Genomic DNA, 27,002 nt, shown 5'->3' with positions numbered 1-27,002 from the left:
TGACTTCAGCTCCCTTGGCAAAGGGTCAAACCTCTAGCACACAGCTATCATGTGGCTTGCCATAATTCAGATTCAGAGCTCTGGTCCTGCCTTATGTGGTAAAACACAGCCTCCTTTGAGAGATGCCGGCTCTTTTAGGCTAGGGGTAGCTTTTTAGAACAGTAGAGACAGAATTTGACATTCAAAAAAAACCCTTCATAACAATTTTCAAATTAAAAATTTGTTGTATTTGCAATGGGAAATAATTTGATTTTGAATCAAATTTTGAATTTGGTATTTGAAAAAGACTCTTCCCCCCCCAAAATGAAATGAAATCATGTAATGTGTAATGATGGATATATTGATGTTGATTAGTAAATCAGACACTAATGTGACTTTTCTCAACCATAGAAATTGACTTATAGTCAAGCAAGTTGATCTCAAGGCTAAATGCTACATGTTTCATGATTCCAAATATTCACCTCCTTCTGTGTGTAATGAAAAGTATGAGGAGTTATACACACTAATGCCTCAGTGATTCAGCAATAGTACTTCTCAGATGATCAAAACACTATTAATACAGGCCTTGTCACCTTTCCACCTGAATGCATAGAGTGTCAGAGTAGAAGACAAACTGGTTAGTGGGCTAGGGACCATGAAATAACAAGATACAAGACATCTTTGTGAGACTTATCATCTCGGTATTCCTTATGACTACAAAAGAAAGGTCATTCTGCAGTTGAATTTACTGAAACTCAGCACTAAAACTTCTAACGTTATCTGTTGTGGTGAGAGTCTAAGTCTTCTGACAAATTGGTGTGCCTCCCCCACTGTAAGCTTTACAAAGTGAGGAGTTGTTCTATAGTGTAATGTGTGTTGAAGACCCTTGAGCCTCAGCTGGTAAAACACATCTATGGGATCTTACTGTAGTCCAGATGCTTGTGTTCATTACTTCTAAAGGATACAAGAGATGATAGGGTCCATTTTTGTGCCTGTTGACACCAAGACAATAATTTCCAGGAGAAATAATCTACTCTCTGGGGTTGACCCCATTTCTTTCAGCTAGGTTTTTTGTTAACCTTAGATACTTCAACTTGAGAAACCATATCTGACACTATGTGATCTCTACCTTGATGGGATTCTCAAGGGGGAAAAAAATTGAAATATTTATGAAGTGTTTTATGTTTCATTGGAAGTGATGTCCCAGTGTGTAATGATCCCACTGGCTTCTCAAACACCTGTCCCTTCACTCCCATGCTGCCTTGGTTCTTCCAGCGTTGCACACCTATGAAAATCACCTTTGCCACCTTTTGAAAGCCATGTTTGGTGGCGAGAATGGAATTTTATGTTATTAAAATATCTAAAATATGTGCATGTGAGTAGAGGAAAGAGATGGCAGCAGGGTGGTGAGTAAAAGGGGATATTTCCTGAGGCGTCCAAGCTGTTAACCTGTGGGGGATGGACATTCTCTGACACTCACCCTGCAAGGTGAAATGGAGACTTGTTGGCCAGGACACACAAGTGACAGTGCCAAGGTCTGCTGTGGCCTTCTCAGTAACAGGAAACTGTGGGGTGCAGAACTGTGCGTCTGGCATCCTTCACTGTTACTGTGATAACTGATGAAATATTAAACGAATCCTGTATACATGTCTCAAGAGGTCTAAGAATAGGGGAAGTTAGGGTAAGGGGTCATGAGCAGAAGGGACCAAAGCCCTTTGGATACGCAGATGAGAAAGTTCCACGATAGCCACATTGCCACAAAGAAGCAGCTAGCTGCTAGCTTGTGTTTACTTTCAACTCAAAATGTTGACCTTTATACCCATACCATCACTTCTTATTTCTAAGGAAGTGACATGGAGTACCAGGCTTCACAGTGCCATCAATGTCCATGTTGACAGCATTCATGTCACAATACACAATCATGTACTGTAATTATACAAAATCCAAAGAATAAAATGTTACTACTTACACTGGTTAAAAATGAAACTGATAACCAAAAAGGAAACAAAACAAAAGGAAATCTCTATTGGAGTCCATAGAAATTCTTGACAGTATTACAAAAACGGTAGCCAAAGAATTGTCCTAGCATGCTGCAATTCATTGCTGTAACTTCATAAACTCCCAACTCTCTGAAGGAAGGATTATGCGTTTCCACAGCCTATAGTTTTTGAGGAAATAGCTCTCACATGGATGCAGATGAACAGAAAAAGGAATGCAAAGTCTAGGCACCAAGTTTGCTCAGACAGCAACAGAGTGTAAAGAGTCAGACTTCAAACTTTTGGAATCATATATCAGGCTTGTAGACAGAAGAACCTGGACAGTGGCATTAGTCCAAAAGGGCCAAGGAAAAGACACCCAACTGTTAATAAGGAAAAAACCATTAAGAACTAAAATAATTAAGATGGAAATTTTTTTCTACTCTACTTTGAAGTTAAGTTTTATATTTGGAACAGAGAAAAGATACACAATACGTCTGTAGGAAGGACATCTCTCTTCCTCTTCTATCTCCACTCCTTGCTCCTGATCCTTAATAGTGGGATGCAAATATTGCTGGTTCTATGTCCTTGGAATAGATAGAATTACCATTTCTTCATGTGTGACCATGCCTTTCACTCTCTCTCTTAAGCAATGAGGTATAATTGGATATTAACAATGCCTGATCCTTCCTGGGCTATGGGTTTGATCAATGGTATGGGCAGAAAACAAATCTACTTCCTGATATAGATCACACACGTACAGAAATTATTGCACTAAAATCAAACAAAACACAAAACTTAGCCCAACCCAACCAGCAAAGTGCCAACTAAACTCTTAGGAAGTGCTAGATACTTCCTGCCCTTTGGAGAGCATCTTGACCTCTGTAGTGTTCAATTGAATTCAGTCCATTATAAAATATCCAGAAGTGAAAGAGTCCAAAAGACACTGTAGGCTCTTTAAGGCTACGTCTTCCCGGTGCTTCTTCTGAGATAAACTATCTCCTGGCCACATATTACAGCGTAGGGGCCCTAGTTGGCAAAATGGCTAACAGGCTCGGCCCCCAAAATCCGGAAGCAAGGGAGAATGGGTACACATGAGGTTCTCACCTGTGAAAGAAGGGAAGACAGCGATCAGTTGGACATAGAGGAGGAGTCTGCTCCAGCTCCACCATTAGCTCTCAGCACTTGTTCCCTCAGCCCATGTGTTTGTGAATGTATCTACGAATCTTTCTGAGAGTCTGAATGTCTTCCCCCTTCACTGCAAAACTGGTTTCTCTCTTTTGTCCTTGGTCTTTATCTCTTTGATTTCTAGTGGGTTCTCCATGAATACCAATGTATGATGTCCTGTCTTGCTACCCTCTGGTCCATATGCTACCTCCCCTTCCACGTTTCTCTCACAGGGACTTCTGCTTCTCCCTATCTTGTCAATGGTTCCCCTTTCCAGCATACCCACACATGCTCGCACACTATTTACTGAGCTCAATGCACAGCTCACATGCTGTCACAGCCGAGGCTGCTTTCATGGAAAAAATAATAATTTGCTTGCCTCCGGAAACTCTATGTATGAACAGTGCTCAGGCCTTTCATTCATAGGGTCACTATGAGTCATCTACAACTCAACAGCACCTAACAACAATAACAATGATGACAGAGAGAGCGCTACGTTGGCCTAGTAGAAAGAAAGTTATGCTACCAAGCCGAAGGTGGGTGATTTTAATCTGTGGCCCTTGGGACAGGTTCAAATTGTCTTCCTGTCAAACATTCTTCTAGATGATATAGCACTGGTCTGTGCGTTGCTGTACATAGGAAACTAGTGGTTGCTGTGATGCTGAAGCCTGTGACAGTGATGTGCCAATCGTGGTAATGGGCACCCATGGTGGACAGTGTTGGCTGGAGCTTCCCGACTAAATCAAGCCTGGAAGCAGGAGCAGCATCCACTTCCAAAATGGCTTGCCTCTGGAAACTCTATGTACGAAAAGTGCTCAGGCCATTCGTTCATAGGGTCTCTATGAGTCGTCTAAGACTGGGCACCTAACAACAACAAGAAGTCAAAATTTAACTAGAGGACACTAAAAAATTTGTGTTTTTATGAAGTTCTTAAGTGCTTATATAATGGATGAAGATAAAGCATTTCCAGACTCTTTGTTATTATGATATTCAGCATTGTCATGCATTTTTTTTTCTTTACAGTGAAGGAGAGTTCACTCCTTCCTTGTATGCAATGGTGATAAATATTTACATGACATTTCCAGATAGAGGTGAATGACAATATCTTGGTATCTGATATTGCAGATATAGATTCGTTATTATAATTTGAGTTTTTTGTTAGAAGGACTGTTGTTGTTGTTATTATTAGTTACTGTTGAGTCAACTATGACTCACGGAGACCCTATGAACAACAGATCAAAATGTTGCCCTATTATGTGCCATTCTGTCACTCCATCTAATTGAGAGTCTTCTTTTAATGACCTTCTCCTTTTCCCAAGTTGATACTATGTTTGCTTGTTTTATATGCTAATGAGTAGAGGGATTAGAAGTCAAATCATCATGAGTTGCAGAAACTCCTGCAAGTTGTGTGCTTCGACAAAGGTATGCTGAAGTTCTAAGATCTTCACTATCTGTTCCTTCCTTTGTGATCACCCTGAGGGAGTTGGGGTGGAAATGCTAGAGTGACAGCAGAGTCAATACAAGTGTCCAGGGCTCTTCTCCCCATCCCTCGGTGAATTCCATCACACCACTGATGGGCTCCTCTCGACTTACCACTCCAAACTCTGAACTAGGACTTGCTGACATTCTCATATATGACATCACTGATACAGAACTGCTGCTTCTTCTTCATCCACATCAGTTGTACACATTGATGGATAAAAATATACTGTTCCTAGAGCAAAAGGCAAAAACATGTCTCAGAGCAAGCTATCTTTGTGCAGATTCATGGAAAGCTAGAATATTTTCATACAGCGAAAACTGTCCTCCTGCTTTGATTTGATGAGGTTGTTTTCCAATGTTTCATAAGCATCTGCATGGGATACAGTCTTAATGCTTTTCTGTCACTTATTTTATGAAAATAGTTGAGTCTTTGCTCTCTAGCAGATTTCCACTTTACACAATTTGTAGCTTTTGCATATTTTATTGTACTTTGACAATATTCATCATCAAGATTTCTTTTTAAAGGGGGAACATAATTTTCAATATTTATAGATAAAAGTTTATAGTTAGAAACTTTGAGAGAATCAACCATGAAAATAGTTTAAGATGTGTAACAAATGAACTTGGGGGAGTGAAGGGAGGGAGAGAGGGGGTAAAATGTGCAACAATGAATAAATTAAAATCTAACTTTTTTGTAAATTTTCATTAAAATCACAATTAAAATAAAAATTTTATTAAAAAGGAAAATAGCTTAATAGTTTATGAGACATACAATGTGAAGAATGCAACACAGTGTATGTGAATGGTTGTATGCAAAATAATAAAAAATGGAGTGTAGATAATCACTAATGTTAAAGGCAATGAATATTCAGTTGACAAGTAAGACTATATTAAAAAAATGAAGAACTCTCAAAACTTCAGTTTATGCTGAGGTAAATTCCAGAAAGCTTGATAAACAATAAAGTAGAAGACAGAGACTAAATAAATCCTCTAAAATAACATCAGAAAGGACTGAGTAAATTTAATAGGAGGAGAAATTAAAATTGAAAATGTCAGGTTATTATGTGTAAGAGGGAAAAAAAAGAATAAAATAAAGGACGAATCAGGAACTTAGAATGTAACAAATTTTCTAGAATGGCATAATGTTAATGCTTTTACACTTTAAAAATTCATCCCATCATATCATTTCTATTCAACTCAAAACACACTTAAATGTAAAAACTGGTAAAGTGTATCAACTACTAGATGAAATATCACTGCAAGGCAAGAACTATGTCTTCTTATTACTAATGTCCGGTACTTAATTTAGGGAGCTCTGGTGGCCTGGAGCAGTGCTGCAATTCCAAAGACATGTGATTCGAATCCACTAGTTGTCCTGTGGGAGTAGGACAGGGAATCTCCTCCCATGCAATATTCTGCCTCTGAAAACCTACTGGAGGATCAGCTATAAGTGGTTCCAACTCTATGACACACAATGACAACATGGCTTAGTGGTAAGGAGTTGCTCTGCTATTTCAAGGCATATGATTTGAATCCACCAGCTGCTCTATGGGAGAAGGATAGGCAATCTTATGCAATTTACTGCCACTGAAAACCTGCTGGAGGGTTAGCTATGAATTGCTTTGGACTCTATGGTACACAACAACATTAATTTATGCTTATCAAAATGCTTCTTGAATTAAACTAAATATTAACAACTAGCAGATAGATGTAGAAAGATAGTGAAGTAATTGAAATGTAAGTTTAAATAATTACTTGTCACTTCCAAGTTGAGAAACATTTAAAAGATAAAAGAAATAGCCCTCAGTGAAGACTGGGTTGAAGAATCGGGCAGTCTCTGGCCTTATCTTTGCTCAGTGCTTGACAGGGAGTGATGCATGATGACTATGTGTAGCTCTGTTTGCAGAAGCACTTATTTTTATCAATTGCTAAGTTTGTTGAAGCATTAATTTTTTAAGCATTCATTTGTATCTATTGTTGAGGGACATGCAATTAATAACATGCTAATAAATGCCATTTGTGCACAAAGATTACAGTAAATAGAAAAGGAACTAGTGTCTAAAAAAAGAATGGTTTCAGTAAAGGTATATCTCAAAAAAAACACTAATCAGCACTTATAAAGAGCTACAGAAGTTTAAGTAGTTTGAGTAACATGCATAGTATAATGTTAATTGAAAAATTAAGGCATATATATCCATCTTTCTCCTACAGAGCAGCTGGTGGATTTGAACTGCTTGACTGTGGGTTGGCAGTGCAACACCTTATCACTAAGCCAGCAGAGCTCCCTAAATATGTTATATATGTATGTATATGTTATTTCATGCTGTCAAGTCAGAACTAACTCACAGCTGACCATCCAGTGGGGTTTTAGACGGCTGTAAATTGCACAGAAGTAGAGTGCTCATCCTTTTCTTATGGAGCAGCTGATGGGTTTGAAACTCATACCTTTGGGATTGAAGTGCAGCTCCTTTTATTTGTTTGCTTTTATTTTATTGATATTTTAATGAAAGCTTATAGAAAACTTGGATTTCCATTCATTCATTGTTGTACATTTTCTTCCCTACCCCCCCAATTTGATTTTTTCTTTAATAAGATTGATTGTTGCACAGTTTCTTCCCTCCTCCCCACTCCCACAGTCCATTTTGCAATACACCTCTTTTTCTGACTGTGATCATGCAAATAATACCTAATCATATATTTCTTTTAGACAGTTCTTTCCCTCATCTATTTAAATGAAGTGCAGCTTCTTAGTATTGTTGTTGCTGTTATTTGCTGTCAAGTGGCCTGTGACTCATGGTAACCCTGTGTACGATATCTCTGAAGTGTGCCCTGAGCCAGCCAGTCTTACTGACTCTGACACACCTACCCCATTGCCCTCGTCACTGTATCAATCCATCTCATCTGGGGTCTTCCTCTCCTGTGATGTCTCTCCACCGTTTCAAGCATGATGTCCTTCTCCAAGGATCAGTCCCTCCTGGGCACATTCCCAAAAGTGTGTAAGGCAGAGCTTTATAATCCTAGCTTCCTGGGTGAAACTTGGTTTCACTCTCTCCCAAGACAGCCCTATTAATTTTTTTGGACAGTCTATTGTATGTTCAAGACTCTTCTCCAACACCACAGCTCAAAGGCATCATTTCTTCTTCTATCATCCTAGTCATTCTCCAGCTCTCTGATGCATAGCAAGTAATTACAAAGACCATGGCCTGGATCAGGCACACGTTAATCTCTAGACTGACATCATTGCTTCTCAGTACTGTGCAAAGGTCTCTGACAGCAGATTTACCAAGCAATTCAACTTTTGATTTCTTGACTGCTGCACCAAGTATGTTGATTGTGGAACCAAACAAGAGTAACTTCATACTACTACTAGGCCATCATTGTATATGTATAACAGTATATATATATATATATATATATATATATATATATATATATATATATATATATTCTATAGTCTATGATGAGTTGTGCTGTAAGCCCAAAAGTCACATTTCTCTGACAGTTCAAACCCCTGTGGCTCGTTGAGGAAAACGATGGGCAATTTCTTCCTATGGGACTTACAGCCATGGAAACTAGATGAAGGGTCAACTATGAGTTGTTTACAGTTTAATGATGAGTTTAACATACACATATAGTAATATATTTATATATGAATATAATTATATAAATATATAAAATAATTAATATATTTATATACATAAAACATGGTTAAAATTCTTTAGAAGTTGTACTTGAATGAAGATCAAAAGGAAAAATACGAAAGTTTTAAGGGTAGCTCTTTTTTTGAGAAGAAATGAATTATTTCAAGGCTTTTCTTGTTTTTACTTTGTTTCCCCAAATTTATGCAAAAGTAAATACTTTTAATACTTTTATCCATAAGGGTTTTTTAATTAACCTTTTTATTTTACTTTTTTTATTTCCATTCATTCATTGTTGCACTTTTCTCCCTGCCATCCAGTTTGTTCTTCTCTTTGAATGAAAAAGAAAAATTCTTTCATTTTATGTAATCCTTCCCCACAAGTCCACTCCACTATGCAGCATTCTTTCTGGACTCATGTCACGACAATAATACTTAATCACATATCCCTTTTAAGGAACCTTTTGTATCACATCCTTACACAAAAGTTAATACTTCAGACCTCACTAGATTGGTTCCTCAGCTTAACCAGTATTTTTCAACAAGTGTTGAAGAAATACATATCCTTACTTTTTGGCAGAATTTCCTCAGTAATTTCTTATTCTTATAAAATAGTTCATTGCCAAACACTGAGCATATAAATAAGGCCATAGATTGTCAGGTTTTTCATCTAACTCATAACTGCTCAGTGACAACATTGAGCCAAACTTTATGTTAAAAAAAAAGTAGCTAGGCTATAAGAGATGAAAATAAAAGACTATTAAAGAACAATTCCCTGGGAGCCCAGAAGAAATTTAGGTTGCAGATCAGGGCGATGATGCTAGAAGCCAAACTCTTAATTGTCCTCTAGAGAAAGACTATTAGAGGAAAACCACGCAAAACATTTGATAAAAATGGCAAAAAGCCCAAAAGAGAACATTATCCTCTGTATAGTTTCAAAGTACTTATTTATATTATCATTTTTTGTAAAGCACACTGTAAAATTCAGGAAAGCTGCCCACATTGTATTGGTAAATGGAAGAAGTGAAGTGTCTTAGAGCTCAGACCTCCCAGAGTGTGGCTTTCTTCCTAATTACTTCTGTGTTTGTAGAGGGCTACAGAGACATTGGGTGAGAGAAAGAAAGAGGACAGGTCAAAATACAGCCATGCCATACACATTGTTAAAACACTGGAATAGGCCTGTGGAGATGGGGGTGATTGAATCAATTGTTTTTAGAGTGAGGTAGAGTGGAGGGATCAGGATGATAGGTATTCCAGAGATGGTTAGAAGAATGATAAAACTGGAATGAGAGGAAACATGGTATATGCTTCATGGGTTGTTTATAGTCACAGGGACCTGGAAAATAAATCAACTGTAGAACCATATGGCTTTCTGAAAATAATTATTATCAAAGGAATATTCTGTAAAGATAAAAGTGAAGAGAACCATGGTTTACTTATTAACATGAATAAAAGGCACCAGAATTGGGTTGCTAAATTGGCTGAAGCATGATGAGTTGAGGAATGAGGAGAAATGAAGGTTAATGAACAAGATGTTCTAGAAATAACTAACAAAAATAAATAACTGGAACTGGAAGGAACCCATCACTAAATCCTGAGGGAATTCAAGGATGAAGTTAGAAAACTTGGGAAAAATAGGTAACCTATGGTGACCTTAGCCCTTTCTGCTGACTTTCAATTCCCCCCAGGAGAGTCCTGGAAAAGTATCACAAATGTAAAAGATATTGTGTCCCTTGAGATGTCAACTGAAAATGCTTCCATAAACAAAGAAACCAAATAAATAAAGCAACATTTGGAGCCCAAAGCATTTCAAAGTCTTTTTCCCAGCTTTGCTCAATCACTTCCTGGCTGCCCCAGTTTTCTTGTGTAATCACCACACCTTAAGAAAGAGAAAGGAGCTGAAAGTGGAATGGAGGATGGGCCAGGTGAGGGTAATTTTTTAAAAAAGAATTAAAATTCTATGGTTGGAGAAGTCAAAGCAAACAGGCTGTAATCAAAGCCTATATAGTAATAAAAGCTAGAAATTAAATGAACAGGGCAGACAATCCATCACATGCAAAATACTTAAAATACGGTGTTTCCCTTTGAAGCTTGAGAATTAATATACATAATAAGAAGTCTAATAACATATTAGGATGTAGACTTACGGAAGTGAAAGCCCAAACCATGTACCAATTAATAGATTACTATTTAATCACTAGCTAGAGAAGTTGTCTCTGGGAAACTGAGAAGTTCTAAACGTAGGGGTAAAAAGATGGCATTCAGTCTCTACAACAGTAAATTAGAAGGAAGCAGGGTTGGAATGAGAGTAATCTTAAGAAACAAATACAGACATTGTTTATGGTGAGGAAATAAGCATTTGAGTAAGAACGGTTTATCCTGTGTAAAGTGTGATGATCCTCCTATAATTCAGAAATAAACACTTTGGAAGGGTTGTGCCAAGCACTAGCCACAAAGGAATGGGGTAGAAGAGGGGTATAAAAAGGGGAAGAGAGAGAGCTGTAAAGAGCTGAGAAACCGGCCATTATTTAGAACTGAGTTATACTGACATCTAGTGGCAACTAGGTTAGGAAAACCATGAGGAAGACCAAAGCACGTTTTAATCCTCTGGAAATTTAGTAAGAGGTCTGGTCCTTGATTCAACAAGCGTTCCTCCCACGCACACTCCTAGAGAGAAAGGACTATTGTGTGTCTGAATCTGAGATGTCCAGTGTAAGAGACTGATTGCCTAGGATTAAGGACAAGCTATTGTACTGAGCTTCTTGCACCCACACAGGTGCCACGCACCACTGCTCTGAGACCACGAAATGCTGGCTCTGGCCCCAAAAGTCAGTTGGTCTGAGTGAAGAGTTGCTTGGCCTTAAGAAATCAGAGGACATGAGAGACAAGCAGGAAGAAGGAGCCTGCAAAAGTCAGTTGGTCTGAGTGAAGAGTTGCTTGGCCTTAAGAAATCAGAGGACATGAGAGACAAGCAGGAAGAAGGAGCCTGCAAAAGTCAGTTGGTCTGAGTGAAGAGTTGCTTGGCCTTAAGAAATCAGAGGACATGAGAGACAAGCAGGAAGAAGGAGCCTACAACAATGCTGGGCATTTCCGGAAGTGCCCCTTTGTTGTTAAAATGTTAATTTAAGTAAAAGGGAGCTGGAAGAACTGGTGAGCCTGGGGATTGATTAGGAATCCTTGAGAGTCTTAAGTGGACAGATCGCATAAAGCCTCCATCAAAAAGGAGTTGTGACAAGGAGTTACATGGAGGACAAACTAATGACAAACTATTGCATCAATCTGGTGTTTCATATGTAAATTCAATTTCAGCTGTTCCAGTTTCTGCTTGGCTATAGTATTCAGGTTAGCTGTTGTCTTTCAATATCCTCTGAGGATGGTTTGGGAAGCGAGCTGGTGGGGAGGGGTGGGCAGGGAGAAAAGTGTGGAAATGAATGAATAGAAATCCAAAACCTCTGTAAATGTCTATTAAAATGAATAATAATAATAATAAATTGCTCCTGTGATCTCTGGATTACTAAAAGATAACAATAGAAGTGTAATCACTATAAATCAAATCGATTTCTAGAGGCCAAAATTTTGTTCTTTGTTTTTTGTTTTTGTCCATTAGACACAGTTTGAACAGGCACAGGAAAGGAATGAGGAAGGTACAAAACAATCTGAGACAGCCTGTGATGAAATATGGGGTTGAATTATGGCAGATATTTTAGTCAAAGGCAACTTTGAAAAATCCATGTAGATTATGCTCCTACCTCTGTCTGCACCATAGACATCCGGTATGACCTCATTTCTGACACCAGCCCTAGGATGTCTACAAACTCGTGATCCCGAATGTGCTGCAAGAGCCTGTCCAGGGCAATGAACGTTCCTGTCCGTCCCACTCCAGCGCTGCAAAAAAAAAAAAAAAAAAGTCAAGACAGCACATCACTTAGACTGGGCTTTAAGAAAAATATTACAGGTGGTACCATTGTGAGCAAAGGGGGGGGGGATAAATAGTAACTTCCTGACATTATTTTCAACGTAACAGATTTTAAAGCATGTAGTGGCAGCAAATGTTTCCTGAGGAAAACAATGATTCCATGTAGAGCACTATGATGTGCTGATGCCTGCCCTCAGGGAACTGACACACAAAAGTGATCCTCTGTCTTTTGAATTGGACTCAGAGTTAAGCGCTAACCAAGCTGCAGGCCTAGTTGAGAAAACTGGGACCCAATCCCAACCTAGGGCCATAAAGATACGTGTAGATTCAGCTCTTAATTCAGCTCATAGTCTCAGACCCTTCTTCCACATCTACCATTTTTCCCCCCTGAAGAAGTTTTGGGCCTCTTTCAATCTCCCAGGGATATTTTATATAGATGCCTTAAAACAAAAAGTCTTTATACCACTCTCTTCCCATCTTCTTACACCACTTAGGGGGAAGGAGAGTGACATCTGGGGCAACTGTCCTTCTCAGTACCCAATTCTGCATTGTCTAATCATCTGTAGAATGAAGTGTTTACTAGCGTCGAACTTTAATTATGCAACACAGAAAGTTGATGTAAATTTATATGTGGAATTTTCTAGAAGAAAAATTAAACACTAAAAGCCTGGGGTTCATTGTCTCAGTTTACTTTTTCTACTAAACAATTCTCTCTCAGATGTATCTTCTCAGGGAATAATTTGCTCTTGGGTGTGTACCTATGAAACAACACCAGACTGCACCTACTGTCTGTCAGTGGTTAGATTTTCATGTGTTTGCTACTACAGTGAAGGAGTTGCATTTTCCATATCTTGGAAAGAACCATTTTGAGGAGAGATTAGTTTATCTGTAGAAGGAAGGTCTGTCAGTGCCTAAAATCAATCTAGAGCAGTGATGTCCCTACACTAGAAAGCTGGTGGGGGGTTTTTTTTAGGCATTTTTCTTTGGAGGACACACGTTTCTTAAATATACAATCTGCTACTACCCCTACCGCTTGCTTCTCTACCTCCCAATCCTTCCCACATTACCCACCCCCTCCCCAGCATTCTAATTCACAAAAGCTGTGGTCTAGATCTAGGATTAGAGATTTACTCTGGTTAGAGACTTCTAACATCTCTATTTCATTTCTATCTCTGATACACAAGCAGAACATATATTTATGTCTCACATTCCTTTGAGGCTACCTAAAAATTTACGGAGATTGATTCTGACAAAGCTTTGTAAACTAGGTAGGAAGGAAAACTTTAAGAAATAACTCTTCCCCTGAGGAAGGAGTGTGTAGGTTTTGAGTTTTGGTAATGGACTAGTTGATTTATTCCCTTTCATTTTAGGTGTCTGGAAATTGTCTGACAAACTCTCAAAGCCAGAGCAAGTATGCTTGTTTCTCTGAACGAGCTGAATATTTTAAATTCTCCTTCTGTTTTGTGATTGTTCCTATTATTGTGGGGTATGATTAGCTACTTATAATTTGCTTTTGCATCTGTCTGTGTTGAAAACCACTTAGATTCCTTGCTAGAGTAGGATAATAATACGTTGTATTTTTATGAGTTCTTGTAAGTCAGGTCTTTGGATACTGGCTTGCCTAAACTGCATTCTAATTCCCCCACTTTAGTTGTATGAACACATGGAGATCCTTTAATTTTTTTTCACTTTCATTTTTCCACGTCAATGTGAATATAAGACCTATCAGAATCCAGGATAACGAATGGCTTCATTGCAGAGTATTGAATATATAATAAGAAACCAATTAACTACAAATTTGATTAAAAAACACCCCACCACCAATAGTTCAGATTTGGGGTTGAGACTATTACCATGGAATCATCTTCCAATCTTGAAACAAAACTATGCCCCTAAATTATCTTTTAATGGAAAAAGCCAAACAAATAGCCCAAAAAGGAAAGAATGTTATCTTTAAGTACTGAGCTTTAAAAATTACCTTTATGAGACTAAAGACAATCGTATCTCTGAAGCACAGAGGGAGACTTTTGGGCCAGTGAGTCTAAATTAATAGGGATGAAATAACTAGAGCAGAAGTAACGAGGATAATGGCACCATGGAAAGAATGGAAATAGAGTCACTGAATGGTATGTATAGACATGGTTAAATGCTAGATTTCACCAAAAAGTAAATAGTGACATTTTAAAGATTCAAACTCCTATTAATTGTTAATGAAATATGGTTTATAGAATAATGGGCTACTTCCTTTATAAAAGCAAAGCTCCCAGTGCTTAACAGAAAATGAATTTGAGGAGGTTACCTGCAGTGTATGATCATGGGGCCTTTGCTCTTGGTGGCTTGCTGTCGGACCATGTATACAAACTGCAGGATACTTTCTGCGGCATTTGCCGTGGGTACACCATGATCAGGCCACGCAGTATAGTTGAAATGCATCACATCTTGCATCTCATCAGCCTTCAAAGGGAAAAGATGAAGGGATACATCAATCTCCCAGTCCACAGATAGGATGGTCCAGGCCTCCCCACAAGATCACGTGCTAGTGGAGTTAAGGAGATAGAGCCAGGTTGTACTCTGAGTCAGTGCCCTTCCCTGTCCAGCATTGTGTCTGGCACAAAGCAGACTTTGTAAAAATATTAATTGTATCCAACCTCCAAATAGCAGGATAAATAGGTTCATCCATTCCTGTGTAGGTAGGAACAAGAGCTTAAGTACATCAGGATTTGCCTTGCACCAAAGAGCTTCATCAGCATTAAACAGTATCTTCAATTCTGTAGAAGGTTCTGAGAGTGCCTCCCTGCATCCCCTTTATCATGTTGGTGTGCCCTTTCCCTAGCTGCTACTGCTGTTATGTGTGCCTGTACCCTTCTCTGTCCTTCCCACTAAATAGAGTGAAGAGGCCTAATGGTACAAATGAAAAAGTTTCCATAAGGATTTAGCCAAGGAAATGCTAAAGGGTCATTTTACTCTGCACATAGGTCACTATGAGTAGAAGCCAATTGAGTAGCTCCAAACATCACCTTACTAGAAAATGTTCAGGAGCTTACTTCCTTCTGCTGGCGGCAGCCCACAACTCATGAGTGTCTGGTATTAGGACACACAAAACTGGTACCATCGTGGGACAACTCTGTATGGCCTAGTGGTAAGAAGCTACGCTGCAATCCTGAAGGCACATAATTCGAATCCATCAGCTGCTCTATGAGAGAAGGACTGGCAAATTCCTCCCATTCTACCTACTTCCTCTGAAAACCCACTGAAGGGTCAGCTATGGGTCAGTTCTGACTCAACAATAACAATCTTCTCCATGGAGAGGATAATGGATTATGAATTATGTAAAGAGTTGCACTGCTTAACCAAAGCTCAAATTTTCCAGCCACTCCAAGGGAAAAAGATATGCAAACTCCTATTCAATTCACAACCTTGGAAACCCAATGGAGTATCAGCTATGAGTGGGTTTCCAACTCAGTCACAGGGAGAGTGGGTGTGATGCTCCATGGGCTCAGTATAAACCCACAGCTTTGTCTCTCTTCTCACTCTCTCTTATCCTGCTTCCTTTGTCTCTTTCTACAGTGACTGACTTTTCTGAAGCAGATTATCAGTCAGACCTCTCTTCTGTGGTGCCTCTGAGTAAACTTGAACTTCCAAGCTTTTGGCTAGTAATTAAGGACATCAGTCATCTGTACGACCCAGTGGACTCCACTGGAGAGAATACTCTCATAAGAATCCATGACTTGAGTTTGGTTCTAGGGTAGCCGACCCAAGACAAATTCAGCAAGTTTCCATTTCCTTATATTCGGGATGGTGGGATGGTTTCAAGAATGGTACCTATAACAAGGATTATAATGAAGAATATGTGTGATCAAGCCTGTGAAAGATGGTACACAAACCTTGAGTCCATGTAATTGTCATTGTTGTTATACACCATTGAGTGAACTGCAACTCATAACCACCCTATGAACAAAGGATCTGAACCTTGCCCTTCCTAACCATCTCTAATATACTGGATCCCACTGTTACAGTCACCAAGCCAATCCTTCTTGTTGAGGGTCTTCCTCTCCTATGTCAACTCTCCACCTTTTCAAGTATGCCATCTTTTTCCAAGGACTGGCCCTTCCTAAAAACAATGCCATTAGACACTGCTAAGTTGACTGACTTTTACAATTGTTATGTGACTACTACTATTCACTCCTGTCTAGCTCAGTGCATTTGTATGGCTCTGGAAATATCTACTCTGTGTGTATAATTTGTGTATTTATCCTAATCAAGTAAACTGTGGTTCCTTCTGAACTGATTACTCACAGATTAGGATGCGGATCAAGATTCACTGTTACTGGGTTGATTGGGACTTACAGCTACCCACCACTAAGTTTGTGACGCTGTGAATCATTATAGGAGATTGCCTCTCTTTTTCCCTCAGGGCAGTTGGTAGATTTGAACTGCTGACCTTTTGGTTAACAGCTTAACAATTAATACAACCTGAGCTCCTTAAGATGCATTCACCACCTCTCCTGTTAATATGAACAATAAGTCCACTGCCATAAAGTCTATTCTGACACATTGTGACCTTCCAACAGATTTCGGAGGCTGAATCTTTACAGGGAGATGGCTCAACTTTCTACTATAAAGTACCTAGCAGATTCAAACAACTGATTCATTGGTTAGTAGCAAAATACATAATACAGTGTGCGGCCAGAAATTCTTAATAATTTTAAGAATAAGGCTTTACTGTTTTGTAATCAACTGTCAGATACAGTCCAATTCTACAGCTTTGTTGTTAGATGTCGTTGAGTCAAGTATGACTCATAGTGACCCTATGAACAACGGACCTAAACCCTGTCTTTTCCTCTGCCATTCTCATCATCTTGGACACACCTGAGCCTATTGCTGCAATCCCCATGTCAATCATTTTCATTGAGGGTCTTCCTACATTTCCCTGGCCCTCCATCTTTCCGAGCACGATGTCCCTTTCCAAGGAATTGCCTTTCCTGACAACATGCTCAAAGTATGAGAGACAAAACTTTTCCATCTGTACATTCAAGGAACACTCTGGCTGCACTTTGAAGTTTGTTCTTTTGGCAGGCCAATGAGTTAATCCATCCCCCATCCTCTAAACTTGCTAAGAATCTTGAATCCACTTAGAAGATGGACTATTACATCTTAAGTTTGGAGAGTTTGACCTGACTGAGAATTTAGAAATAAAGTTTTGGTTCAAAGAAATTAATTCCAAGAGTGAGTAGTCTTGAATGAAGTTAGATTTTTACAAAAAAGAGTAAATTTATACCAACATATGTATTAATATACATAAACCAAATAGTCATCCAGATCCTGGTCCCTTTAGGATCCAAGGTCATCTGTCTCCAGAAGCATACAGGACCTCCTCCACTGTGCTCAAGGGCTCTTCCTTAAACTCAGGGATTGTGAAATATATAGAGATGCCCACGTTCACCATTGCTTCAGGGAGTATGTCAAACAAGTACTGCAGGCATAACATACTGTGAATAATAATTTCATTACCCAATATCATACCTGTGCAAAGTATATCCTCAGTCACTAGATAATATTTCCCAGAACTGTCTATGAAAATTCCCACCCTGTTCAGAGATCATAGGTTCTGAAGAGATTCTGAGGTTCAGAGATCATAGGCTGAACCTAAGATAGGTATATTCTAGGTAATATAGATATTTTCTATAGAATTGGTCTGAAAATTTTCACAGCTAAAACTTCTAAGCTGTTAAAAAAGAAGCTGAAATAGAAAAGGCAGGTATATTTTCAGCTGTGACTTAAGAAATGTAAGGGAAGGAACTTAATATTGGAGTCACTCCTGGCAGCCAGATAACAAGTTATAAAGTAACTAGAAAGAAGATTATTATTATTTTTCTGTTCTTTGATATTCATTTCTTACTAGTTAATGCTAATTGTTAAGTATTAGATATAAGTTATTATAATATTTTTCTTCCTTTCTTGTAAATAAGAAAAACCCATCTGGTTTTGTTTTATGTAGTAATTCCCGAGTTCTGTTCCCCTGACTTCCTCATTTTTATAATTCATATATTATTGTGTGAAAGCAGGAGTGACATCCACTTCCTAAACAACATGCCTCTGGAAACTATGAACTTTGAAAAATGACGATATAGAAAGGCTTCAGGTCTTTTGTTCATAGGGTTGCTAGGAGTCATGCTCGACTCAACTGCAATCAACAACAACATACATTGTTTTATGCTGAAAGTCGTTGCATATTATTATGAAGGGAATAAGAACCAATATAAACATGAAAGAATCAGGAAAATATATTCATTAACACAACACAGTGTGCTTTAACAATTTCACCTTTCATGAGCTTAAAATTTAGATTATGTATGTTTCTGGCCAATAGGGGGCACTCTGATATCATACGTTAGTAACTACAGACACTTCATTATTTCATTGCCATTTTAAAAAAAAATTACCTTTTTTCTATAGTGTCGTTGAAAGAGAAGCGGTCTTTTATTATGATCAAGGAAAAGAAACTTAATATTGAACATACAATGATCTGAGTGACTCTTTACTGGGTAAGAGAAAATTAGCATAAAAATATGCTTCTGAGGGACCTCTGGTGACCTAGTAGCAAGAAGCTGCATTGCAATACCAGAGGTCTCTGGTTCGAATCCACCAGATGCTCTGCTAGAAAAGGAGGGACAATCTCCTCCTATACCAGACAGATCTGATTTGATGGTACACACGTACAAAATAAAAATTTTAAAAAATTAAAAAAGAAAAAAAGAACATATGTCTATCTGATACTTTACTTTTTAAAAATTGATAAGCCCCTTTTCTATACAAAGATGAAAAAATTTATCCCCATTTGTCTTGTAGTTGTACTATTAATCTGGTTTATAGCCAAGAAAGCAAGCGGAGTTCAAATGGCATTCAGAGTGTCAAATAGTTTCTCTACTGGAAAAATGTTTGATATGTCACAAGGTTTTGTTATTTTTAAAATAATTAATATGTTCATTTATTTATGCATTCTCAAAAGATTAGGTAGAGAACAGAGCACTTGCTCCTGAAATCTACAGTCTACAATGGAGGCTGATAGAGAAACCGGCCTTGGAAGAAAGTAAAGCCAGAATGTTACTTAGAAATAAAGATAAGATTGCATCTCTCATACTTTGGGCATGATATTGTAGTAGGTGCTGGAAAAAGACATCATGCTTGGTAAAGTAGATGGTCAGCCAAAAAGGGAGGAAATTCCTCCTCAAAACGGACTGGCACGATGGCTGCACCAGTGGGAGTATGCAGAGCAGAGGCCGAGGATGCCAGAACCTGGCAGGGCTTCTCTGTATCCATGGGGCCATGTGTCAGAGCTGTCCTGAAGGCATCTACCAACAACAACAGCATGCTGTGAGAGGAAAGAGCTAACTGCGTCCAAGACCAAAGAAGGTGTTTAATAATGAGGAAAAGGTGACATTAGATCATGAAACGTTGAGTAAAAAGTTACTTGATGAACAAGGACAAGATGAGCATTTATTTCAAAGGACTGGAACAGCATGAAACTCAGGCTTTTAGAGTCAGACTTTAGATTTTCCTACATTTTTGCTGAAGTGAAAACTATTGTTAATGACAAGCAGTTAAGAATTAACTGTTGCTAATTAGTCACTAAAAAGTACTGACTATCTTCTGAGTATTTATATTGCACTGATACGCACAATCTTTGTGCTATCTGTATTAACAGTTAGCAAATTTCTATAAAGGGCTGTGGTGTGAATTATCATCTCATTGATTCCACCTCACAGTGATCTCAGGCTTTCCAGGTCATAAGGTCTGCTGCAAATACTCAAATTTCTTGCGTAAAAGTAGCCATAAAAAAAATGTACCTAGGCAACCATGCCCGTGTTCAAATAACAAGTTGTTAGGTGCACTGAAATCTGATTTTTCATATACCATGATATTTTGTCCTTTTTAAAATGTATAATCATTTAGAAAGTAAAAGCCATTCTTAATATGGCTTTACAAAGCAGATGACAAGTTGGATTTGGCCCAAAGGCCACAGTTCGCCTTTAAATGCGGTACTACACACTATTAGAAAGTGTTGTTTCTAAGGAGGGGACATTTAACTTTTTTTCTTGCTTTAAATTGTATTGTGGTACTTCACCACAATACAATTTAATGTAATGTAAAATTGCTATCTTAACATTTTAAAATATATCACTTAATTATATTCATTATATTAATAATGTTCTCTAGTAATTACTAATACATTTAAGATTTTACTGAGTTTTTTTTCCTATCAAATTTGACATGCAATATAGGGCATAGTCAAGTGGAAAATATCTCTAAACACTTTATTTTCCTTAGACTGTTGTAGGTGAAGAAGGCAACAGATCATTTTGGCACCACAATTAGACCTCTGAAGTCTGGCACAGAAACACTTAACATATGTTCAAAAGTTAGTCATCAGACAGATAGCAGGTCTTACAGGAAAATTTACTTTTCTGACATTCTAATAATCAGAAAGCAATAGCACTTCAAAAAGATGTGTGAGATCCTGATTATTCACACTCATACTCAGTGTTAACAAGATGCACTCATAACTGGCCGATCATTGGGTTTTCCAAAACTGTAAATTTCACAGGAGGAGTTTGTCCATCTTTCTCCCTCAAAATTGCTGGCTACTGGTGGATTTGAACTTCCAAAGAGGCCTGGCTGTTGGCTTAGCAGCACAGTTACCTACGGACTATGCCAGGGGCAGGCCTTCTTTAAGATTGTTGTTGTTGATTGCCGTCGAGTCAAGTACGACTCATAGCGACCCTATGGACAAAAGGTCTGAAGCCTTTCTATAATTATTGTCATTTCTCCAGGTTCATAGAATTTCCAGAAGCATGTGATTTGGGAAGTGGATCCACTTCTGCTTCTAAACCTGAATAAATCTGGGAGCTCCACCAAACACTGCCCATAATGGGTAGCCATTATGGTGTTTGGCACATGTATGGACTGCTAAGCAAATGAACAGGTTCATCTTGGAGAGGGTTAAACCAGGCTGCTCCTTGGAGGCAAGAATTCTGAAGCTTTGTCTGACATACTTTGGACATGTTGTAAGGAGGGACCAGTCCTTGGAGAGGGACATCATGCTTGGTGGAGGGACAGTGCAGGAGAGGAAGACCCTCTGTGAGGTGGATTCATTCAGTGACTGGGGTAATCAGGGTGGATGTGTTGGAGACAGTGAGACTGGCACAGGACAGAGCAGGGTTTAGGCCTATTGTACATAGGGTTGCTCTGAGTCATAGGTGACATGATGGCACATAATCACAACAACAATGGCACAGTTGTTCCATTATGGCATTTGAGATCCCAATGGCACAAGGTTCAGTGTCCCAGCAAACTCAGAATTACCTCAGGACAGCAAACTGACTAGAGTGCTGTATGATTTAGAAGAATATTCCTCCAAAATATAATAACAGGGCTTAAAATAGACATCATTCCTCAGGCCCAACTTTTAAATAGAAAGGCCCTTAAGAAGACCAAATACTGTAGAGATAGATAACTAGTTAAATATGTATGAGGCTCCAAGGGGATGAGGACTAGAGGAGCAGAGGGTTGAGGATGGGCAGGGGGTAATCACAGGGTTGCACAGTTTTATCACGAGAGGGGTGGGTAAAGGAAATGGTAAAGATCCAGTGTGAAAAATAATGTATGTGAGCTTTGTAAGTAAATCAGTATAAAAATAACAATTTTATTTTAAAAAAAATATATGATTAGGCATTATACATATGACAACAGCACCGAATAAGAGGTACATTGCAAAGAGGGCTGGGTGGAACAGGTAATTGTGCAATAATGAATGAATATTTAAAAAAAAATTAACTGGGCGTGGGTAAAGGGAGGGAGGGGGGTAAAATGTACAACAATGAATGAATGAAAATCCAACTTTTCTGTAAACTCTCATTAAAATAAAAAAATTAAATTAGTAATACCTAGAAGTACCTTTTGAAAAATCAAAATCCAAACAAAACAACCCCAAAACACAAGCTACTAAAATAGAACTTAAATGTTTATTTTCACATTTAAGCATACTCGTATTTTCTAAAATTATCCACTAGGAGTCTTGTGGTATAATGAATATAATGTTCGGCAGCTACCCAGTAAGTTGTCAGTTCTAATTCATCAGCTATTCTTGGAAGAAAGGTGGGCAGATACCTCCCATACATTTGTATAGCCTCAGAAACCCAATACTGGGTCACCCTGAGTCAGAATTGACTAGATATCAGTGGGTTTGGGTTGGATAGCATAAAGGAGTCCTGGTAGTAAAGTGGTTAAAACATTTAGCTGTTTACCTTAAGGTCTTTGGTTCAAACCCCTTAGCTGCTATGTGGGAGAAAATGAGGCAATCTGCTTCTTTAAAGATTTACAGCATTGGAAACTCTACAAGATAGTTGGATGCTGTCCTATAGAGTTGTTCTAAGTAAGAATTAACATAGCCATGGTGTCTACCAGTTCATAGATGAGCAAACCCTGGCAGGCTTTTTTATACATTAAATATTAACTGATGCTATTTTATTCTATCAATATGGTTAATATTTATGGTTCTTTGGAACCATAAAAAGGAGGGGGGAAATAAACCTTGAAGTAGAGAAGGCCATTCTACTCTATAGTCATGACTTAAAATTACATTAATATATGGCTAATAGTGGTAATAAGAATACTTCCTCAATGAAACCTGGTAAGTAATTACTCATATCTTCTCTTACCCTGGGCTAACTTGAGACAGGTTGAAGTCTCTTTCCTCTGCCACTCTTCTGGTCCTTCAGGACAACTGTTTCACCCATACTAGTCTTAATGAATGGGTGTAACTACATTGAAGGTGGACTTTGTCTCCTTAAAGAAACAGGGCTTCAAAACTAGTAGTGTTCATAATCTGATGTGATGAGCTCTTGACACTTGTGGGGTATTTCTGTAGCCCGAGGACAGTACTGAAATCTTCCAGACTTACATAGCAGATCCGGAAATGTCTGCATGCCCAATCATCCTGTTCCTCCTCAGAGATCATCTCCACAGTGATGTCCCCATAGGCTATGGGCTCTTCCGTGAAAGGCCAGTAATGGTCACATTTCACCTGAGGCAAAAACGGTACAGCCTTGTAAGATAAACAATTAGAAGAAACAAATGCTGGGCTGACCTGGGGGAATCATTTGGGAAATACAGGCATCTACCTCTGAAATACTGTAAAGAACTGTTGTGAGGATTGATTGATTAATTAAATCAATCAATCAATCCAGCAGAAGACTAGTTTCTGCTACACAAAAAGCACTTAATCAATAGTAGTGGCTGACACTGGCTTTGCTGCTAAATACAAACTTAAGCACTAAGGTCCCCATAGGTACTTACTCTCCTTTTCTCATTACACTGAGTGAGCATGACAATGATCTGAGACTTCTGTTGTAGGACCATCTTCCAAAAGTCGTTTCTGGTTTCCGGCAGTGGTCCCTGAGTGGCAATATACTCCTGGGGTGAGTTATATCCCTGAGAGAGAAGTGACAGAAGTATCACCTAATAATCTACTGCCAATTCCAAATGAGTAGAAACTAGAAATTAACTGGTAATAAGTCTAGGAAAGAATTATACATATATATGAAAACATCCCCTTTGGTCATTGTATTTAACTGTGTAGGTGGTCTGTGTGATTTTAAGCATTATTCTCTGTGGATGCTTATAAAGTCATATATCACAGTCATCCACCTATATTATAGATATAAATGACTGTTGTTGATGTTATGAGGTGAGTGCTCAAATGGAGAACTTTCAGTTTGTTTCCTGAAACTTTCATTTAAATACAAAAAGAACAGGATCTTTAGCATAATTGTTTATCTTTTAACTACTGCTTTACAAGGAAATTTGAGCATTGCCGATGTATAACTCCCTCCCCTAATTCTTTATTTTGAAATGGAATAATGGAAACACTGTTCTTTAGAATTGGACTTCTGGGTGGGGGTGGCTTTTCTTTCATAAACTCTCTGATACATCCGTGTTGTCTGAGTTGTATTCCTGTGGTTAGATTAGCACTTGGATGAATAATTTTGCTGTTTTTGTTTTAACTTACAGGAATATAGTTGGCATTTATGTAGTCTGCACCTTCCTCTTCATTCATGGATACTAATCTTACCCGACTAAAGTCATCTGCCAAGAGTGAGGGAGAAAAGAAATGGCAAAAATCAGAAAGGAAGGAAGCATTATATTGGCCCACTTTATCTAGTATCAAGGCAAATTAGCTGATAATACATACAGTAGGTTAAGTTTTAGTCTGACATTTTAACCTTACTTAAAGCTTATTGTTGTTAGGTGCTGTCAAGCCAACTCTGACTCATGGTGACCCCGTAAACAGCAGATCTGAACCTTACCATGTCCTGGGCCATCCTCACGCTCTCCCTCATGTTCAAGCCCACTGCTGTGGTTACTGTGTCAAGCTATCTCATTGAGGATTCACTTCTCTTTTGATGACCCTCTACCTTTTTCAGCATGTCTATCTCTAAGGACTGGTTCCTCCTGAAAATATGCCCAAATTAAGTGACCCCGAGTTTCAGCATCTTTGCCTCTAAGGAGCACTCTGGTTTTTGTTTAAACAAATGCACCATTTTCTCTCCATCATCTCTCATGTCCTTTGAAGAAATGTTGTAAAGATTGAGCATGTGATCAGAAGGGCTGTGTACCTAGAGTAACATATTCCGCTTGGTAAAGTCGAGGGTCAGTGGTAAAAGGAAGTTTCTCAATGAGATGAATTGACCTAGTGGCTACAACAAAGGGCGAAAACACAGCAAATATTGCGAGGATGGTACAAGTTCAGGTAGTGTTTGGTTCCTTCGTACAAAGGATCACTAGGAGTCCATAGTGAGTCCAGGCTGACTCAACAGGGACTGGAAGGTGATAATCACTAGCCTAAATATGTGGTTTCTACTTCACTTAGGGATATTCAGAGAATTCAGTACCTTGGGGAGACCTCAACAGGGGATGATGAAGTGGAATACACTTTTAAATTGATAGATAGGAAAAAAATAATTAAAATGTACATAGGTATAAAATGTTACTATATTGTTATTAGTGCCCATTTTCTTTTAAGAAGTATCATGCTTGGAAAGATTGAGAGTCAGTAAAGGAGAGGAAGACCCCCCAATGAGATGGACATTGCAATTTCACCAGTGAGCCCTAGTGCCGCAGGGATGTTGAGGATGGTACAGGACAGGTTTCAGATTGGCTGTTTATAGGGTTGCTATGAGCCTCAACTCAATAGCATCCAACAACAATAACATCATCAAGGAGAGAACAACTCCCTTTGTAGAGGTTTTCAACCTCTCTCTTCCCCCATTCTTAATCTCGTAGAGGATTTGTAACAGAGAAGAACATTAGATTTCTATTGAAATATACTTTGTCTTGTAAGTATTTAACAAAGAGGAAGAAAGGCATGGTGGGTGTTAGGCTGCATGATGGCTAACGTTGTATGACAATGTGGCCATGATCCTTAATATAATATTGTTTTTATTATAAAATGCTAAGGCATCACAGAGCTTGCCAGAAGTAAATTAACACACCATTCCCCTTTTAGCTTCCTATCATTGTAAGAGCACAAGCATTCTGACCTTATTCCGAAAGTATGTTGGAAGTCTAATGATATCAGAGCACTAAAGAGATCAGTGACTTTATTGTCATCACAGACATGGTTTTGATATTACTGACTACAGCTGCATCCAGTCAGAGATTTGCTGATTGCTGATTAGTCAGTAATAATCATGTTCTTTCAACTTTTAGAAGACATGAGTGGAAATAGCACTGTCAAAGATCTTACATGGTAGGATGTTTGTGTATCGGTTTTTACATCGGTTCAGTGGAAGATCGGCAGCAAAGTGTGGAATATCCAGTCCAATCAGTTTTAATTCCTGAAAATGACAGAAATGAATTAACGAAATATATGTACTTGGTGTGTATTAGACAAATTTTCACTCTTTGCATGTAATAGAATTATCACGTCCCATTTCGGGAATGTTCTGTTTGGTTTGGTTTACCCTTTTGTGCTTCTGCCAACGTTCATGAGAATAAAAGGGTTAAGGTGGTGAGCCTAGAATGAGGAGACATTTGGAATAGATGTAACTCTTAGTGCCTGAATTAGAACTACCTCAGGTAAATATTGATCCAGGAGGGGCTAGGGGGAATGTAGACTGTAGAGATATCCAGGTTGTTCCTTTTGCCGCAGCATCCCAAATCTCAACTCAATTAATTACTGTCTAGTGTGACTCATAGCTGACTCTCTGTTAGACTTCCACAGCTATAAATCACATAGGATGAGACTGCCTAGCATAGGATGAGGAGTTCCTGGTGGATTTGAAGCACTCACTAGATAGATTTGGCCTTTGGATTAGATGCAAAACTACAGACTATGGATTATGAAACCAAAATTCCCTAGTATTGTAACAATCATCTATCATAGTTCACTAATGTCTTAGAGAGCTCTGGTGGTTGCAATTCTAAAGGCACATTGTTCAAATCCATCAGGAAAAGGATAGACAAACCCACTGGAGGGTCAACTATGGGTCAATTATAACTCAATGGCACACAAAAACAACAATAATACAACAATGCTGTGAGAAGTTTGAATACAGAAATTATTTTACTATTTTTGGAGGTATTGGGTAACAGAAATGCATGCAGTTTTCATAAAGATGGTCAATTCTCTGAGGAAATGAAGATACTTTCCTGCAAACAACAACATTTTAAGCCTTTGAGAAAGCAATACAAGATGAGGTGCAATAGGTAGGGTGCCATCTCCATGATGCAAGATAAAAGGTTAATGGTCACTAAATATTTGTAATGAAACCTTGCAAGTTTGAAT

General features: G+C 38.5%; 1 protein-coding gene across 1 annotated transcript in view; it reads right to left on the bottom strand.

The window, feature by feature from the left end:
* Positions 1-1,724: 1,724 nt before the first annotated feature.
* PTPRO (protein tyrosine phosphatase, receptor type, O) overlaps positions 1,725-27,002 on the bottom strand; it is a 375,184-nt gene continuing 349,906 nt past the window's right edge. Inside the window, exons 20-27 of the mRNA XM_006888435.1 lie at positions 25,962-26,052; positions 24,225-24,301; positions 23,513-23,647; positions 23,118-23,240; positions 14,457-14,611; positions 11,991-12,126; positions 4,716-4,836; positions 1,725-3,062 (exon numbers count right to left, since the gene is read on the bottom strand). Of these exons, the coding sequence (XP_006888497.1) occupies positions 4,732-4,836; positions 11,991-12,126; positions 14,457-14,611; positions 23,118-23,240; positions 23,513-23,647; positions 24,225-24,301; positions 25,962-26,052 (822 nt within the window). The 3' untranslated portion in view covers positions 1,725-3,062; positions 4,716-4,731. The remainder of the gene's footprint in view (positions 3,063-4,715; positions 4,837-11,990; positions 12,127-14,456; positions 14,612-23,117; positions 23,241-23,512; positions 23,648-24,224; positions 24,302-25,961; positions 26,053-27,002) is intronic.

The sequence above is a fragment of the Elephantulus edwardii genome, unplaced genomic scaffold, assembly GCF_000299155.1.
Source record: "Elephantulus edwardii isolate Elephantulus edwardi_28Jun2011 unplaced genomic scaffold, EleEdw1.0 scaffold00067, whole genome shotgun sequence".
In the NCBI taxonomy this organism is placed as follows: Eukaryota; Metazoa; Chordata; class Mammalia; order Macroscelidea; family Macroscelididae; genus Elephantulus; species Elephantulus edwardii.
The sequence above is the reverse complement of the archived record's forward strand: the minus strand, read 5'-3'. Positions and strand labels throughout refer to the sequence as shown.